The 18573-nt window shown below is 40.0% G+C and overlaps 1 protein-coding gene across 1 annotated transcript; it reads left to right on the forward strand.

The window, feature by feature from the left end:
- The first annotated feature begins 216 nt into the window (after positions 1 to 216).
- On the forward strand, positions 217 to 18318 carry LOC124169002 (oocyte zinc finger protein XlCOF7.1-like). Its single transcript, XM_046547462.1, has 7 exons — positions 217 to 387; positions 900 to 1049; positions 7481 to 8050; positions 12487 to 13527; positions 14298 to 14623; positions 14871 to 15020; positions 16226 to 18318. The coding sequence occupies exons 1-7, from the start codon at positions 253 to 255 to the stop codon at positions 16878 to 16880; spliced, it is 3027 nt and encodes a 1008-aa protein (XP_046403418.1). The 5' UTR covers positions 217 to 252; the 3' UTR covers positions 16881 to 18318.
- The last annotated feature ends 255 nt before the right edge of the window (positions 18319 to 18573 follow it).

Raw genomic sequence — 18573 nt, forward strand, 5'->3', positions numbered from 1 at the left:
AAATATTTTTATATTTCTGAGTCAAAATTTTCTCCTTTTACTATAAGAAGTAGGTAAATATAATTTAATTTTTAGTTTCTCTCTATTTATGGAATTAACATTCCATGGAAGTCATCAATACTTATACCAATACAACCCAGTATACCTTGAGGCGGGCCAAAGTGGGTGTTCAATTTCGGCGGCTAGCGTGTCATATCGATTGGCAATTGTCGTTCGTTTTGTGTGGTGGTGGTGGTTGTCGTTCATCGTGCAATGGCAGAAATTCTTGACGCGGATAAAATGAGTTCAGCTGTGTGTAGATTGTGTCTCGGAAAAGGAGAGAATTATGCTCCAATTTTTGAAAACTTAGACTTGCCTACGAAGATGAAATATTGCGTGGAAGTGGATGTGAGTTTAAATGCCTTTATCACTTGCTGTAATGGAGTTGTTTATGGTTTTCGTCGTCTCGGTTAAATAAACGAATGTAGAATAAGTTCAGTACTAATCTTTTCGATGCTGTAATTATGATGATTATCATCATTCTTGCGGCCATTTTCAAACTCATTTATCAGAAAATTAATGTTTATGACGTTTTTGGAAAACTGTTGTTGTTGTGCGTTTAAATGTTTTTCGATCATTGGATCCCCATATATACCCTATTTCAGTTATTATGTTGCAGCTAATAGTGCTGGGTTTTAAATGAAGTGTCATTCTGACGATCGATAGAATACCGGCACCGATACAGATTGGTGAAACTTTCGTCCTCTAATGTGTTTTAGTATGAATTTGCATGTTTGTGTTGCGGTGTTTAACCTCTTAGGAGTTAATGAGAAACCTAAACCTAATTTAATCATAAATGGTTGTAGTTAAATTTACATTAGTGAATTGGTTCTTTTCTCATCTGTTACCTAATTTTTAAGGCATCCCCAAGCGATGGGCTGACCAGTGTTATTTGTTTGACTTGCTTGGAGAGCGTGGAAAAGTTTTACATCTTCAAGAAAATGTGTGCGGACAGTCAGATTCATCTGAAGAAAACTTCCAAAGATGCTGAAAATTCGATGAAGGTTATGGTATGTATTTTAAATTGTTTTTTTCTCAACTTAAAATTATAAAAAAGTTTTTGGTGCATGAAAATAAAGCATTTGAATTTTCTTTATGATTTTTTGATGCACTTTCACTTATAACTCTTATTAAGTAACCGAGAAAACGGCTATACTTTGAAATCATCAAATAGATGAAAATTTTCTTTGGAAGTAGGGAATTATAAGTGATATTATTGGAAGGATTATAATTTTTGGGCACGAATATTAAACTGGATTATTCTAGTTCAAGTGTTGTGGTGGTCCATGCTGAAATGGGCTTCCCATTTAATCAAATCTATAAAACATTTAAGACAGTTGCAGGGGTGAGGATGCTACGTGCAAAATTGTGAACCAACACCGAATTAACTTTCTATTTTATTATTTTTTTATTTATTTTTGAATATTCAATTGGTTAAGACAGAGTCACATAAAGCATTTTTGAAATCACCTTAGCCTGTCCTCCTGCACAAAACTTATTTTATTCTCAACAAAGCCAATTCCCTCTCATTGTACCTATAAATTCAGCTCCCTTTCTAACCCAGGGTTCCCGCTCAACGGTGTAAACCTTAAAACCGAGAATAGGCCGTGAATTTCGTGTACCGTGAAGAAAGACCTGGAAATAGCCGTGAAATTTGTCGTAAAACCTTAATAACCTCTCAAACTTGATTGTAGATCTATAATTGACGGATCAAAAGAAAAATGGACTTGTCAATCATATTTCAAGGTCAGTCACTCACAGACACTGTCCACGCATTTATCTCCACACGTATATTCAAAGCGAAAATATTGGTGTGAGTGTCATGACGACACACAGACCTTAAAGGCAGTTTTACACGGGGCACGGAATTGTGCAGGCTAGAGCTGCATTACTTTATAAAATGGCGTGGAATTGCGCGAATGCATGAACTAAATTAGAACAGGGGCTATTTTGCCGTCTCGCATCCACGCATTCTCGCATGTGTTCTAGCAATTCACCGCATTACACGACGCAATTTTGATTGCGCCTTCGCACGTACGTCAGATTGCGCAATTCCGTGTACCGTTTAAAACGGCCTTAAGGCTGTGTTTGGAAGACCGTTAGTTAACCCAGGCGAGAAATCAGACAAACCTCTTCACTTCCCTGTCACCCTCCATTTTCCCACTCACAACCTTTAAAGCCGGCCCTAAATTTTGCTTTTTCATTTTGCTAATGATAATGAACGGCCCTAAATTTTATTATTTTGCTAATGATAGGCTACGTCATAAGAGCACTTTCATTGCTGTATTTGCATTCCCGGCGTTTATTGCGTTTGCTATACAGTTGAGGACCTCAAATCCAGAAACCCGGAAAACCCGAAATCCAGAACATTTGAAAAATCCTCTGCGTTGTGTTTTGACTCACCACCTCATGGCACCACTCTCGAAGCCTTGTTCTGGGATGAGTAGGAAGTTAGCACATACAATGGACATACGCTAAGAACCTTGTCAGGGACACATAAGGATATCAAATATCAAGTACAAGAGCCTGAGTATATGTATAAATTAATTAATTTACTAAATATACTATGAAGACCAGAAATCCAGAAAAACCAGAAATCCAGAAGCCCTTCAGTCCCAAGCTTTCTGGATTTGAGGTCCTCATCTGTATTTTTAGTTAATGTCTGGCCAGTGATTTTTATGTGATCAATATTTCTTCCTAAATTCGCTTATCAACAGTCCGTGAGTCTGACGCAATTTAGACCGTGAAAACCTGGAAAAAATGTGAATTTTATAATTTAGTTAGAGTGGGAACTCTGTCACCATAGTACTTAAAATTGTTCCCTTAAATATGGTTTTCAGCATTCTCGTACCATGTTCAAACCCACTCCATCCATCCAATTCCTCTTGAGATGCACTATGTGTAGCACTCTCTCTTTCCTTTTTATCTCAACCATCTAAACTTCTATCCATTTAAACGTCTACCAGTTTTAAAAAATTGCGATTACGCTTCCTCAATTATTTTCATGGGGATTACACATACTCTTTGAGCCATCATTCGCCTAAATCGGTTGGATTTCAACTTTTACATTTTCCTCCTTTCGTTTCTAAATACCTCTGCTGTGATTGTCCAGGGCGTGTTTTGATTCCCCTTTATAAGATGACTCAATCATGTTGACAAACATCCACTTTTTCTGCATCATATAATGCAGCTCTTTATGTCAGGTGCTTTGCAATACTTGCATACATTCCTACGTAAGGTTCCTGTCATCAACACTTTTCTATTGCTAAATGTGTCCTTTGTCAATAATCTTTATTATATTATTATCTTTGTCAACTATCTTTCTTTAATTTATTATTTATTATATTATTCGTTATGTCAATTATCTTTCTATTATACTGACTGTAGAACTCATTTCCTTCCAAATATTTATAGAGCCACCATAGAATCAAAATTGGGAGCAGTTGAGTGTTTTGTGTTTTCATCACAATGTTTTTTAGGACCATCAATCAGATATAATTAAGGTCATAATGGAGTATTGGGATAACACTCATTTGGGCTTAGTAAAAATGTTTCTTGTTCAAAAATTCAGTTCTGTTGTTGTGTATTTTGTTATGTAGATTTGTAGTTATGTATTAAGATTTAAATCTTTGTATAATGTTCCATGACGATGCTTGTTAATGTCACAATTTTGGTTTTTTGTCCAGGAAGTCCTTTGAGATACTTTAATTCTGATATTCTTTTCAATAACATACATTTGTTGGTGTCCACCTTATTCCTTTAAGGACTTCATTAAATTAACCAATATCTCTTGGTTGTATAATTTGTGTATCATTTTTCCTACCTGCATGTGGTATTGATAGTTGTTCTCACTAGATGTATGTATAATCTGTTTCAAATGACCCGGGGACTGAGAAGGCTGGCACTTTCAGGAGACAGAGCACGAGCTCAGATATATGATTTCAAAGTTACCGCCGGAAAATTCTTTCAGCCGCTCAGAACTTATTCCAGAACAGCTCAAGTCCTGACTCAAACTCAACTCATTTGCCACACTACTATTACAAGAACTCATTTTAGTCCCAAAGTTTACTCTTCCTTAAATATGACCCTCATTATTACTTTGGCTTCTGTCTCCTGAAGCCATAAAGGGCAGCTGTCCTTGACATTTTGCTATGTCTTTTCTCAAATATTTTTTTTATTGGAAACAGAAAATCGATTCCAACGGTGGTAATGATACTTTGGCTATATGTACTTATCAGCTCTCAGTAACTCTTTTGCAGGAGGGGCCAAACTTCTGAGCGGTGCAGATGTTTTTCCCTATAGAATTATTTCCCATGCTACGGGAAAAAGTTTCCAGGAACCAGGGAATCAAAGCCATAGGGTCTTTGTGCCACTCTGTACACCACTATGTTATTTTTTCTGATGGCGATCAATATGATGTTGTTGATATACGTGCAGTGAATGTCAGAACAGTTCAAACAATAAATAATATAGAACAGGAAATGTGAGCTCCACGGCCTCAATCGTGAAACAGAAAATCAACTCCAATGGCTGTAACATAGGGATCATGGCACAGGTACAAAATGAATACCGCATTGGTTTGTTGGAACCAGGAAAGCACTTCAACCCTTGCAAAGTTTCCATTGAGTTGACTGAGTGATAGTGAAGAGTTTCTGGTTGAGAGGCTGGGGTTGGTCACTGTTGCGAATCCTCTGGTTCCTGAAAACCAATGCAGTATTCATTTTGTACCTGTGCCATGATCCCTGTGTTACAGCCATTGGAGTTGACTTTCAGTTTCACGATTGAGGCCATAGAGCTCACGTTTCCTGTTTTTTATTGTTTATTGTTTGAACTGTTCCAACATACACTGCACGTATATCAACAACATCATATTGATCGCCATCAGAAAAAATAGCATTGTGGTCTACGTAGTGGCACAAAGACCCAAACTGCTTTGATTCCCTGGTTCCTGGGAAGTTTCTCCCATACCATGGGAAATAGTTCTGTTGGGAAAAACATCTGCACCATGCACAAATTTGACCCCTCCTTCAGGAAGAGTTACTGAGAGCTGACAAGTATAGCCAAAGTATCAGCCCTGTGGTCTATTGATCAGGAGATTGGCGGCAAACCCCAAGTGAAACTTTTGGAAACCCTCAAACAAAATCATGCAATATGTCCCAGGGAAGGAAATTGTGTGAAATATTTAAGTCGCTCAATGAACATGGTCCATCAAGGGGTCATCAGGGAACCAGTTAAAATGCCAGCATAAGGCTTTAATTACTCTCGGTTTTTCAAAAAATCCACAGTGAAAAAATCATTCGCCTTGACTGGGATTCAAACCTGGGCCCCTCGATTTTTAGCTGAGTGCTTTAGCCAGTTATGCTTCAGAGGTGTCATTCTCCCTGTGGAAATTTGTGGACCATACCGGACAAGGTGGTATGGACTGCTGAGCATATTATGTGACTTGCAGTCCAAATCGTGCGCACAGTGCCACAGCCAGAGAGCAAAGCCTGAACTTAGACCTCATAGAGCAGTCGCTCTTGACTGAGTTAAGAATATTGGGACTAGCCATGGTGATAATTTTATGGAATCAACAGCAATGCGCAAATTGTGCAAAAAATCCACAGAGAAAAAATCATTTGCCTTGACTGGGATTCGAACCTGGATCCCTCGATTTCCGGCCGAGAATTAAGGGATCCAGGTTTGAATCCCAGTCAAAGTGAATGATTTTTTTCTCTATGGATTTTTTGCACAATTTGTGCATTGCGGTTGATTCTGTTAAGTTATCAACGTGGCTAGTTCCAGTATACTTAAAATACTCTTGGTTTATTTGTCCATTCTGTGCAACATACCAACCAAGACTCCCTCCAGTTATCGAGCACCCTTCACTGCCACTCGGCATCACCACGTGACATCCTCGTTGACCATCGCTCATTCGTCGTCTCCTAGTCAAATCTTACATAGGCGACTTGAGTTCACCTGCTGACCATGCACTAACAATGCTCAGTGGGTTGGTAGAATGGTAGGGAAGAGCTGATTAAGCGGTATGGGAGAGGCAAGGAATATGGGGTATATGGAACGGGAAATGAGACGAAATATGTCAAGTCACTGGGTGCACTTACAAATAGATCCTTAACATGAATATTTTAGAATGGGGTAGTTTCCTTCATCAAAGAAAACGAAAGGCATTGGTTGCGATTCGTTACCCACCATTATGTTATCATAATATACAAATTATTTGGTTTGAGAAATCCCAGTTTAGGCAAAGGTTTATGGTCAATTTTAACCTCATTTGGAGAAGGCCAGATTGGTGCCCATGCGATGCCACTCCACGTGACCCCGCAGGGACCTAGATTCTTTACTAGTAGTCAGGAGTTTTACATCGTCTGAGATTACCAATCCATGCATGTGGCATAGAGCTCAGGGAAATCACTTATTAAAATTGCCTACGGTCTGAAAGTTTCCTTCATATGATAGGGCAATTATAATCCTTATTTAAGCCTAGCGCTACCTGCTAGCAGCCTGCATCGTAGCAGCGCTCATAGCCTCACACCAAGGTGGCCTCGCACAGCAGCAGCGGGAACCAGAATAATGTCACACAGGCTTTTCCCAGCATTCGAACTTAGCCGTCCCATTTTCGCACACTTGAAAGTGTTTAGTTTACATTTAATCACGAAAAATAGATTGTCATTTAAAAATCTAAAATCGTGAAATACGTTCTCCAGGAGTACCTAGTAATCTTTCGATTTAGGCAATTAAAAAAAAAAGGAAAATATCCTATTCTCTCGTGTGTGGCTTAGTATGCTGTGAGCTCTACCCTTGCCTAACAAAACCAGTCTCGAAAAGAGTCACTATATTCTCTTTTAAGAGTAACTCCACCAAATGCACCTCTTCACCCTCTTACAAGTTTCCCTAAATTCATATCTTGAATCTCAATATTTCACAATCACATAATGCTCTATGCAATATTTGGTCATTATTTTTTTCCAAAAATTGCCATATGGTACATAAGCCCACATTTATTTAGTCTTCTCTTCCTCTTGTGTGATAGAAGATGAAGTTCTACCATGTCTACCTTTCAAATTTAATGTTACAGATTATAAAACAGTTAAGCTGTTAACTGGATTGTTTGAGGCCCATTTGCTGTGAAATAAATTTGCTGTTATGGAATTCATTGGTATGTTGAGGTACCTCGGACAACAAATCTTGTGATTGAATCCCTCAATGAGTTAAGATTGCCAAATTCTCAGCTGCCTGGTTGTTATGAAACTAATTTAGTACAGACTATTGTTTATCTCACAACACCGTGCTTGAAGCTGGCATGATATTGGCATGATTCTTGCCTTTCTCTCTCTTCGTCTGTAACTTGTCACAGCGCTCCTTTAATGTTAAACCTCATTTCCTGTCCTCCTTACTCGCCCGACCCCTTTCCCGACCGTCCTGCTACCCTCGTCCCTGTCAGATTGTGCCAGGTAGCATCAGCAGCGGAAAAGAGACGGCCAAAGACAGCGGGGTGGACTGGAGCACGGAGGAAGGAAAGAAACCCTCGGATTCAGGGGATCCGGTGACGTCGACCTCGGCCGAGGCGGACGAGAAACCAGAGGAGGGGCCGTCGGGAAAGCCGCAACAGGGAGAGCCTGCTTTTTACCCAGAACAGTTCGAATCCGAGGCCGACAAGGCCATGTCGGAGGAGGACGAGAGTGGGGATTGGGGGGAGTCTGCGGAGGACCACGCGAATGCACAGGAAGAAGAGGGTGGTGAGGACGAGGAGGAAGAGGGAGATGAGGAAGGTGCCTCCGCAGGCATGGCGCACGTGAACGAAGCGGACGGCATGGATGGCACGGTCGTCGTGAAGCAGGAGATAATGGACGAAGAGGAGGAGGACTACATGATGGACGAGAGTTACAACACTACGATGGGTGACGAGAATGGTGAATATGGTGAAGCAGAGGAGCCTCCGTGGGACGAAGCACCGCCCATGGATGAATTGCCCCTCAACATGGAGTTGGAAGAGGGACTGCCTCAAGAACCGGTGAGTTATGTCACTATGTTTAGTATTTATTATAGTTCGACGGGTTAAAGATCCCTTACAGAATAATTTCAATTTTGTAGAACGAGTGGCACATGGACAAGAAATAAAATAAAAATAAGTAATTACAGTAAAATTCGGTTATAACGCGGGTCTAGGGGGACATAGTTTACACCCGCGTTATCGGACAACCGCGTTATAACGGGAAACTGCGTGGGAAGCAATAAAAAAATCCTTAAAGGTAATTTTTATAGCCAATTATATTGGCGTATTACATTATTAAAATATTTATTTTATGATTTAGACGCTCTACTTTAACGGGATTTCCTAAAATACTCGGATATTTTCTTTTGCCGCGATAGTTGATGGCGTTTCTTTGTCACGTAATTTTTTATGCTTTGCAAGTGCAACAGATGAATACTATCGCAATCACTTTGTCCCTCCAACCAATAGGGTTGTTCAAGCCTATCAGAACGGTCTAAAAAAACGAATGTATATCACTTCTGATGTAATTTCATTTTGATTGGGATGAATGACAGATGCGTTGAAAAAGTAATGATGGAATTATTAGTAATCAAAATTCGAAAAATTTCAACGCCGCCAAAAACGGTCGGCCATCTTGAAATAGAGGTGATGACGAAACAAGCCTGTACGGCTGGCCCACGGCCGTCTTTGACGGCCGTGGCTGGCCTGTACCCTCGATCGCTCGATGCCAAGCTGAGCACTCTGCATGCCGACTGGACATTTGCCAAGGTTATTCCTTATTTTGAATGGCCTATGTTGTGCATGAAACTTCCGGATGGATCAAGGCGACATGAAATCCATTCTTCAAGTTAGGCAGGCAACGTATGTAGCGTTGACAGGAATTGAAAATTTTGTATAGCTGCATTTGCTAGGAAACTACGTTCAGTGAACTTTCATTGTGCCTCTAGTGCAAGTGAACACAATTTGTGCCCGTAATGTACCCCTAAGTGAATGATTGCATATAGACGATGAAGTAAAGAGTGAAGTGAGTTGTGGATGTAACACCTTCGACGAAATTATTTATTTCTTCCATGCTAGTTCAATCAACCCTATGAATTTCGATCTAAGGTATCTAACTATTGCCAAGGGGATATGTTTCATATTTGAGGTAGTTGTACTTAGAGGATTCATCGAACATATATTAATTTTCATTCGTTTATTCGCCTCTAAGTTCTGTTTGATTTTATTACCTATTGCCAATTCATTTGGAGCATTCGTCAGTGTTTACATTTCACGAATTTCGTTGCGCTGTTGTTTGTTTTGGTCATATTTTGGTTACGGTAATAGTGAAAGTGAAATTCGAAGTTTTTTGATGTTACAATAACTGGTTTAGCTAGTTTAATAATTTGTTTCAGCCTATTCATTTCATTGTCTTCGTAATGTCAATGTAAAATAACGTGAACTGATTCTAAGTCGTTAGTGATGAGTGGTAAGTGAGGTGTGGAGAATCCATACGAACTTCAAGGAGTGCAAATTCTTTTGTGTGTGCAGAGTGATTGGAAAACTGATTGTCATGTTTTATTAGTGTTACATAATAGTGTTTTATATTTATTGTGAGCCAAGTTTTTTATTGAATCAGTTGATTTGGAATATACTGATTATACGTATCAAAAAGACAGCTCGTGAAATGTGTGCGTTGTAGTGCTATTTGTGATATGATGAGCAATAAATATGTACAAGTAAGGGTAATTTTGCTTATTATTACTCTTATTAAAGGATAAATTTGGATTTTCTTTAAACACTGATCTGGCGGCAGACGCTGGAGATCTTTAAAAAAAAGTGGTATAACCCTGCTGAGCCACTTCAAACACTGCAGTAGGGCATCTACAGGCTTGTGATGTCACACACCAATTCAAGATGGAAGTAGGGCTTTTTGGCGTAACGTAAAATTTGTCACTGTTTAAAGCCTTCTCTAAACATGTACAATGAAGAAAATAGCATAATATTATTGTCATTGCTCCTTCTGAAGCACGATCTTTCGATTTCTTAAATAAAAAAAATATGGTGAACAACCCTATTCATCAATTCACTTATATTATGTAATAAATGGCCAATTTTCGGCATCTCGACCTCACATTCGTCTTCTTCATTCTCGCTCTCATCTTCCGATGATGCAGCTGTTTTTACGCGGCTCTGGACTGCAGCCACAATTTCTTCGTCACTCTTATAAGCAGATACAGGAGTTTCCTCGTCTTCGCGAACCCAGGCCTCGAGATCACTCACAAATAGTTTATTAGAAAGGACATCTGAAGCTTCACGTGCGTCCTCTTCCGTGAAACCCAAAAACTCGTCTTCGTCTTCCATGCTATCGCCCGCTGTATACTCGCACTTTGACCAGCAATTTAGGATTGTAGCTGAAGTTATTTTCTTCCATGCCAATATGAGCCATATTCTTCAGGGTGACTGTTTTCAGCTATTCTTGTACCTGCAGTTCTGAATTTATGACACTAGTGAGCAATTCCCGCCGATAGTGGGCTTTCAATGCTCTGATTATCCCTTGATCCATGGGCTGAATAAGAGCTGTCGTATTTTTTTGTAAAAACGAAGCCAGTGCACTATTTTACCACCCCTCGATATCAAAAGCTCAGAAGACGGATGTGCCGGACAGTTATCTAACAGAAGTAGTGCCTTCTCTTCTAACTTTTTTGATCTTAAGTGGCTCTTAACCGATGGAACAAAATCTTCATTGAACCAAGATAAAAAATGTCTCGAGTCATCCAGGCATTCTGACTTTTTTTGTAATTTATGGGTAGTGCTGTCATATTAACGTGCTTGAAGCACCGAGGACTTCGATTTTTACCAATACACACAGGTTTTAACTTGTGACTTCCTGATTTGTTCGCGCATAGTAATAAAGTCACTCTTTCTTTGCTCATTTTTATTCCGGATTTATTTGCCGACTTCTTAATATCAAGTGATTTTGTTGGAAGCAATCTGTAGTAGGGAGCGGTTTCATCGCAGTTATACAGTTGCTCTTCATTGTACTCACCCTCATCAATCATCTTGCGTAAAGTCCCGCAGAATTCTCTAGCTGCTTCACAGTCACTGGAACGAGATTCTCCTTGCATGTTAACTTGCGCTATCCCGTGGCGAATTTTCCATCTCGATAGCCAGCCAGCAGAAGCAACAAAATCATGAGCACCACCTATTTGTTTATTTAATTTAATTGCCTGTGCTTGTAAAAGTGGACCGGATAATGGAACACCTTCACTGCGCTTCTGAACAAACCACGTAAACAAACATTCATCCACATCACCAGCAGCACTCAATCTGGCCTTTTTTCTATCAAGTCCTATTTCGTCATCCACTTGATCAACAAATGATCGTAATTTATCTTCTTATTTCATCCAACCACGAATAGTTCCTTCAGGAACCCCAAACTCCCTGAATAAACTTGATTTTGAATCACCGCGCTTCACTCTGTCGATTATGCCCAACTTTTCTTTAATTGTGTAAGTTTTCCTTTTGGCAGACATCGTTTTAACCCTAAAATCAATGAAAATTTTCGTAAAAAAGTAATTTTCATATTCATATTAAGCCTAAGACAAAGGTAAAACAGCTCATTCATCATTAAATGCTCGAAGCCTGTGGGCATTGAGTACCTACCTTGGTTTGAGCGCCGCGGTGCGAACGTACGAAAGAGAATTATCTCAATCTCCCTGAATCTCGAAAATTATTATAGCCGCCAACACACTTTTCAGCTCGACTTCACAAGACACAAGGACCGATCAGGAATTACCGAGTTTTTTTTATGGCTACGAAACAATGTATGGAATACGTCGCCAACCGCGTTAATACAGTCGCTTGAAGTAGCGCCGTTGCGACGCGTCGGTAGTCACGCCGAGATAAAATTCGCCACAAAGTTACCTACCTCAAAAAAAAGGTCAATGTAATCATTTCGGGGGACATGGTGAGACCCGCGGTATATCCGAAACCGCGGTAAAGTGAGGCGCGTAATAACCGGAATTTACTGTATTATGCAAAAATGTATGCTCAAATTTCAGATTAAAACAAATTTATATAGAATATATCGTAAGGTAACTCACAAAAATTTATGCATTAATATTATTCACTACATAATATGTATTACATATTCTAAGAAAGGGTGGTAATGTGAAACTATTTGAAGTTTATGTAAAGCTGATTTATGTTTAAAATCCTCCAAAATGACAAGTATTAAAAAGAATCCTGTTGTTTAATATAGGAAAAAAAGACCTAACATTCTCTGACACTAAAGGGAAACGCAGGAAAAAATAAATATTTCCCCAGAAAATATAAATCAATAAATCATGTCTGGAAATCAGGATTTCCCCCCTAATGGACACCCTAATGCTGTGAGGCTCACCCCTGACTATTTCGCATATTTTTCTTAAATCTTTGATGTCTTTTTTTTCCATGTTGATTTCCGGGACTAGATGCTTGGAGAAGACACTGAGCAAGGCGAGCTTGGGGAGGGTGACAGGAGACATGTTTGCAAATTCTGTCAGCAGACTTTTGTCAAGCGACACCAACTGTACGGTCACTTGGCTACGCACTCAAGGAAGGGAGGCCACTCCAGGTCGCCCAAGGTAGCTCCGCCGCCGGCTGCCCCGAGAATCAAGACCTCGCCCGCAAATTTCAGCCGTCCCCCGAGCAAAATCCGTCAGTGGCTGTTGGACCAGCAGAAGCTCATGAAGTTCTGCTGCATCGATTGCAACGAGGAATTCATTGGAGTCGCCCCCTACACCTCTCACAAGGGTATTCACCGTCAGAAGGACAAGAAGTTCCACTGCTCCGTTTGCAATCACATCTACCCTCGTGCCATTGACCTTATCTTCCACGAATGGACATACCACACGGGTGACCGTCCATTCCCGTGTAACAAGTGCCCGTCGGCCTTTGCCCGCCAGACCAGCTGGACGTATCACGTCCTAGCCCACATCAGCAACAGCCACAAGACGCCCAGCAGGAATGCGAAGAACTCTGTCTCCCACGTGCCACCCTTGGTAGCGAAGCCAGCCACATCACAGAGCCCAGTTCATCCAGTTCAGCCCAGTTCGCCCAAGGTGGAGGAAGAGAGCCCCACGCCCGGACGTCGAACCATGGCCCCGAGGAAGGCGGCCCTGGAGGGGAGGGCCGCGGCACAGATGGGTGCCGTGGTGGCAAACTCGCTCACAAACTTCCCGTTCCGGTGCAGGACGTGTGGGAAGGGGATTCTGAACGAGGAGACTTGGGAGTACCATCTCGTGATTCATCCAGATGGTGGGGAGACTAGGCAAAACCTTTCTCCGGAGGACCTTGAGAGTCTGCGCAACCAGTTGCGTCAAGCCATCATGTGCGAGAATGACACAAAGATTGCCTGTCTTCAGTGTGGACTGGAATGTACAGGGTTACAGGGTCTTGCCAGCCACAAATCGGAACGTCACTTTGGAAAAGGTGGCTACAAGTGCAACGTCTGCTTCAAGGGTGTGGGAAATGTAAGTTGCTCTTATATATAGTACACATTGCATTTTGGTAATTCTTTGTGTGGTTTCCATGTTCCACCATTTACTTAGTAGAGATTTTGTGGCAAACTTCCAAATGTTGGTGTAAAATATTTTGCTTCTTTCCCTTAAAGATTAAAATCTCTGTTTGTGATAATGCTGCCACTCTGTACTAAACATATTTTAAGGCTAATTTATAGCTATTTTTTATGATTTATGAAAAAGAGAGATGTACTGATAAGGTAATTGACTCCATTTACTCTCAAATGTTTAAGTTGATGTCTGTCTGCTTCTATTTCATACTAAATACATCATTTTAAGGATGATTACTTGGAAATTTTTTTGAGGATTTATGAAAAATATAGATATACTGGTGGAGTAATTAACTCCATGTATCCTACAATTAGTATTTTTCTCAACTTAGTCAGTGTAAAAGGTTATGAAAGCCATTTTGATGCCAAAAATACTAATTTATCTCCGTGTATTTAAATAACTAAACTGCCTGTACTGTATTTATGCCTTTCTCAGAACAAAGGTGGTTATTTTGTACTGTTTCTAGGCTGTACTCTACTTGGAGATCACCAGATTTCATTGCTTTTCTTTTGATGCTATGTCTATGTGGACCCAAACAGATCCAAGTACTTATACATTTTGTTGGGAAAACAAAAATACTATAATTTTGTATGTTGTTGTTGTGTCATTCACTAAGCCTAGTTGCTCTTGAATACCTTATACTAACATAATATTTCTCTCTTCTCTCACAGGTACATAAATTTATTCGGCACGAGATGTCCCATTCCAAAGTTAAAATATACGTTTGTGAGAACTGTGGCCGTGAGATGGCTGACAGGATGTCGTTTGTGCGTCACATAATTGCCCACTTCAATGAACCACAGTTTGGAGAAAACTCAGGGACACTGATGGCAGGGCATCCAGCAGCAGTCGTTCCGGAAGTGCAGGAACGGGAGGATGTGAAGGATGTCACTTTCGATCAGGTGGTTCAGCGGTTGCTTGGACCTATAAAAGCCCACCTGAAACAGGAGCTCTCACCGTGTCTTCAGTGTGGACAAGTGTTTGAAGGCATACAGAGGTACATAATCTTTCCTCCCTCAGAGTCTCTTTAATTTAATTTTGACCCTGAGTTTCTTTCCTCCCTCCCCTGCTGCCCTTGCCTAGGGCACAAATGACTTAAGATCTTACTTAATAAGTCTTGAAATGTTCACTTTTAGTTCATAAATCAAATTAACACATAAATCATACACACAATTGTCCTGGATAAGTACTCATGAAGAAAAATTGAATATCAAAAAAATGATAATATTATACTTTTTCTTTAGGTTGGTTGTACACAAGGAAATCCATTCTAGCAACACGGCTGGAAGTCATCCACATGCCTGCTGGGTTTGTACAGAGGCCTTTGAGACTGCCAAGGCTTTGGTGGAGCACGAATGGAGTCACACCGATGTCAAGCCCTACGGATGTGACAGGTGAGGATATTGAATTCTTACCACTTCTTGTCTCCCCAACCTCTTACTTTGTTTGAAGAAAACTCCCCTTGGACATTAATCCTCCATGGACTTTAAGTCTCTAGACTTCATCGCCTGACTTCAGCAAAGGACATAGGGCTCTGTATAAGGCTTAAAGCCAAGGACACTTGACATAGGATCATGGGCGTACCCAGCGAGGGGTAGGGGGGGCAGCTGCCCCCCTGGAAGCAAAAATTGCAAAAGCCTTTAAGTCAGGACTGGATTGAATCAAAAGTTTTCAACAAATTTTCTTTAAACCCACGAAAAATGATATTAGTATGAGACATGTAACTAAATTTTTTTTTCGAGCAAATAATTTTAAAAACTAATAAAGCACTGTAATAGTTTTCTTAAAATTTTGGTTTCATTCAGGTTTCCATGCTAAATGCTACTAAAACACCTTGGTGTGCAACATGTAAATCATTCAAACTCATCGCTGATTAAATAATTAATGGATAACTTTGTCTATTTTATGGTACAACTTGAACTAGTTTCAACAGCCACATGTTATTATTAAGAGGAGGAATTTCTGGTATTATGAAGCTGGTCCAGGTTGTACTGAATAAATCCATGTGGAATATACAAAGTTATCAATATATTTATTTAGCCATGAGCAAGTTCCACAAAGTTAGCTCACTAACAATTGAAAATATCATCACTAGAGATACGTGAAAATCACACTTTCATTTTTATTTTATCGCACTCTCAATAACAGTTTATCGCATTTTGTAGTGTCTATTTTTTATTTTCATAATGAGGTAGATGACGATGAAATGTAGTGAAACACAGTTATATGACAAAATACAGAATATTTTAAATAATTATGTTGTAGAACAATAATAAATTAAGGAATAAGATATATAGTGGCGGAGGTGTAGCTTGCCCACGCCCACTTGTAGTTCGCGGCCACGTAGAGTCCCACCCAACTAGCAGCTGACCAGTCGCTCACATGCTTTAAGCGGTGAGTGTCGGCGGAGCATTTAAACTGTGCTCGGCACAAAATGTACGATTTTGCCGTCAAAGAGGCAAATTTGCGTAAGAATATCATAAAATTGCAGTCTTCGCATCCATGTCCCATTTATTTGCGCTCATCGCATCTATATCGCATTTATCGCATTTGCGATTTTCTCGCATCTCTAATCATTACTTGTTCTGAAACTTTTCAGGTGTGATCAGAAATACTCTAGCAAGGAGGCATGGATCACCCACCTCCGCAGCCACTTCCCCCCCAACTCCTTTGCCTTGTCCCCCAAGGGGAAAATGGAGCAGAGCATGATGGCGCCTGGAGTGAAGCGCAGGATGGTCAGTGAGCCACCCCCGTCCATGACGCCCCCTCCGAAGATGTCCGCAGGGTATCAGAGCCCGAATTCGGCAGCTGCGCTGAGGCCATTCGCGTGCGGACAGTGCAAGAGTATCTTCACGACCGCGGAATCACTCGAGGCCCACGCGGTCCAGTCACACGGCCTGATCCACCCGTTCAAATGCAAGATTTGCGGCAAGGGATACCGACTTTTGCTGCGCCTGATGCACCACGAGTCGTCCGTTCACCCCCAGTTGATGGGCCATGCTTGCAGCCAGTGTACCAAGAGCTTTTCGGACCCGAGTCACCTGAAGCTCCACAGCCACCTCATCCACGGAGATGGCCCATATAAATGCGACGTCTGCGGGAAACGGTTCCGCATGATAGGCCACCTGAAGATTCACCGCAACATGCACAGAGGTAAGATCGTGGGACAAGGATCTTCACCTTACAGTATGGGCCAAGCCTCCACGTCAATGACGGATGATGTGGAGTATGGAGACATTGATGTATTTGACTGAATATCCTGCTGGTTTGAATGGCCAGATGTATTTTTCCTGTGGTGAGATCCATTTTTTTTTGTTCCTAAATTTTGGATCTCCTTGCATTTTTTTTAAGTTAGTATCTTTTATATAAATATATATTTACACATATTTACCATCACTATACTCTCTCCACGTGAAAGCTTTCTTATCTCACTTTAATCTTGCCCACATTGGGCAATTATTACATTATTGGGTATGTACCACTACAAGTTGTTCGAACTTGGCCTTTTAGTTGGAAATGATTACGGAGGCGTGCGAAAGAAAGCTTTCTCTCCTGAAAGAATTGTGTGTACCTCACAGAATGGTGTGTGATTAGGAAATAAGATTGAAAAAAAAATCTATTAATTGAATGTGCAAGTTGAGTTGATGTAAATAGAAACAGTATAACGATAATTAAATTTTTGAATGAAACATTAAGATGGACTTGAATCAATCATTTTAAATAGTGACAGATTGATGGAAACTCTGTCATTGTCAGTTATTAGCCCACAAGATTGGTACTTGGCTGTTGACCATAGTTGTTATCACTTCAAGAAGTCCATTGTATCATTATCGTCTCACCGAAGACACATGTGTTCATGAAAATATTTACCAAATCAACTGCCTTGTTGGTGAAAAACTCTAGTTGTGTCACACTGTGTAACATTCCTATATAAATTAAGATCTCCAGTACATGAGAATTTTATGGCAGCTTATTAGACAAGAATATTGAAGGAAAGAAATAATTTTAACTTATTCTTAGTGGAATGATTTCCTTTTACATACCATAATACTTCTCTTTCCTGAAGTTTTGTTTCCCGTCCCAGAGGTGTTATGGAGTTTGGTTGCAGTTGCTTTTGTGAATCTTTGTGATCTATTTCTTTTCTTTGTGTACACATGTAATGTATGAAGGGAATGTATGAAAATGATTATGTTCTTAGTACTTGAGTCCATCATTGTATGGTGGAAGTGAATAGAATGTCGGTTGCTTGACCTTGATAAACTTTTATTATTTCTTATTCATCACAATACAGTGAAAATGTCAATTTGTGAAATCTGTCGCAAAATGATGGTCATGACTTGGTTTGAACAGTAAGATATTGGTATTTATTTTGTTGTATTGTATATTTCGAAAATTTTCAGAGTGGTTTATGGGAAGTGATAGTTCATTAAAAAAATCCTAAAGCATACTGTAATTGTATTTAGTGAGTGCTTCTTTGTCTGTTGATTTTAAACTATTTGTTGCTGTTGTGGAGATATGTCTAAATGAATAAATAATTTAAGTAATAGGAACTATAAATGCCTGGATTTGATCGCATTAAGTCTCAGGCAACTTGTATAAAAGTATGGATTATGATTCTATAAAGCATACCTTATGTACTTTTGTGTGTAGCCTTCTGTTGAAGCAATTCTCAATAAATTTCTCTTAGTTTTATATGTTTAATCTTATAATACGTCTGTGGTTAGAGGAGTGAGATACCCATCTTCATGGCATAGTAGTGATTCTGACGTCATAGTGGGGTTGAGATATTGTGACCAAGCTTATGAACTCTTCAAATACATTTGTATCCCAATTCTATTTCATGAAAAGTATATTTTTACGACGGAAAAATTCTTGGAAGAATTTCAAGTAATGGCCTGTCGTGAAGAAATTCCTTACAAAGCTGTGTTCTGTTATGGCTTACCTGTG

Source organism: Ischnura elegans, chromosome 12, assembly GCF_921293095.1.
Source record: "Ischnura elegans chromosome 12, ioIscEleg1.1, whole genome shotgun sequence".
Classification (NCBI taxonomy): Eukaryota; Metazoa; Arthropoda; class Insecta; order Odonata; family Coenagrionidae; genus Ischnura; species Ischnura elegans.

Bases quoted from the DNA above. Each gene is read 5' to 3' on its own strand.
- LOC124169002 (XM_046547462.1), top strand. From the start codon at position 253: ATGGCAGAAATTCTTGACGCGGATAAAATGAGTTCAGCTGTGTGTAGA. The intron at 1,050-7,480 runs GTATGTATTTTA...CGTCCCTGTCAG, and splicing joins AAAATTCGATGAAGGTTATG to ATTGTGCCAGGTAGCATCAG. The intron at 14,624-14,870 runs GTACATAATCTT...CTTTTTCTTTAG, and splicing joins GTGTTTGAAGGCATACAGAG to GTTGGTTGTACACAAGGAAA.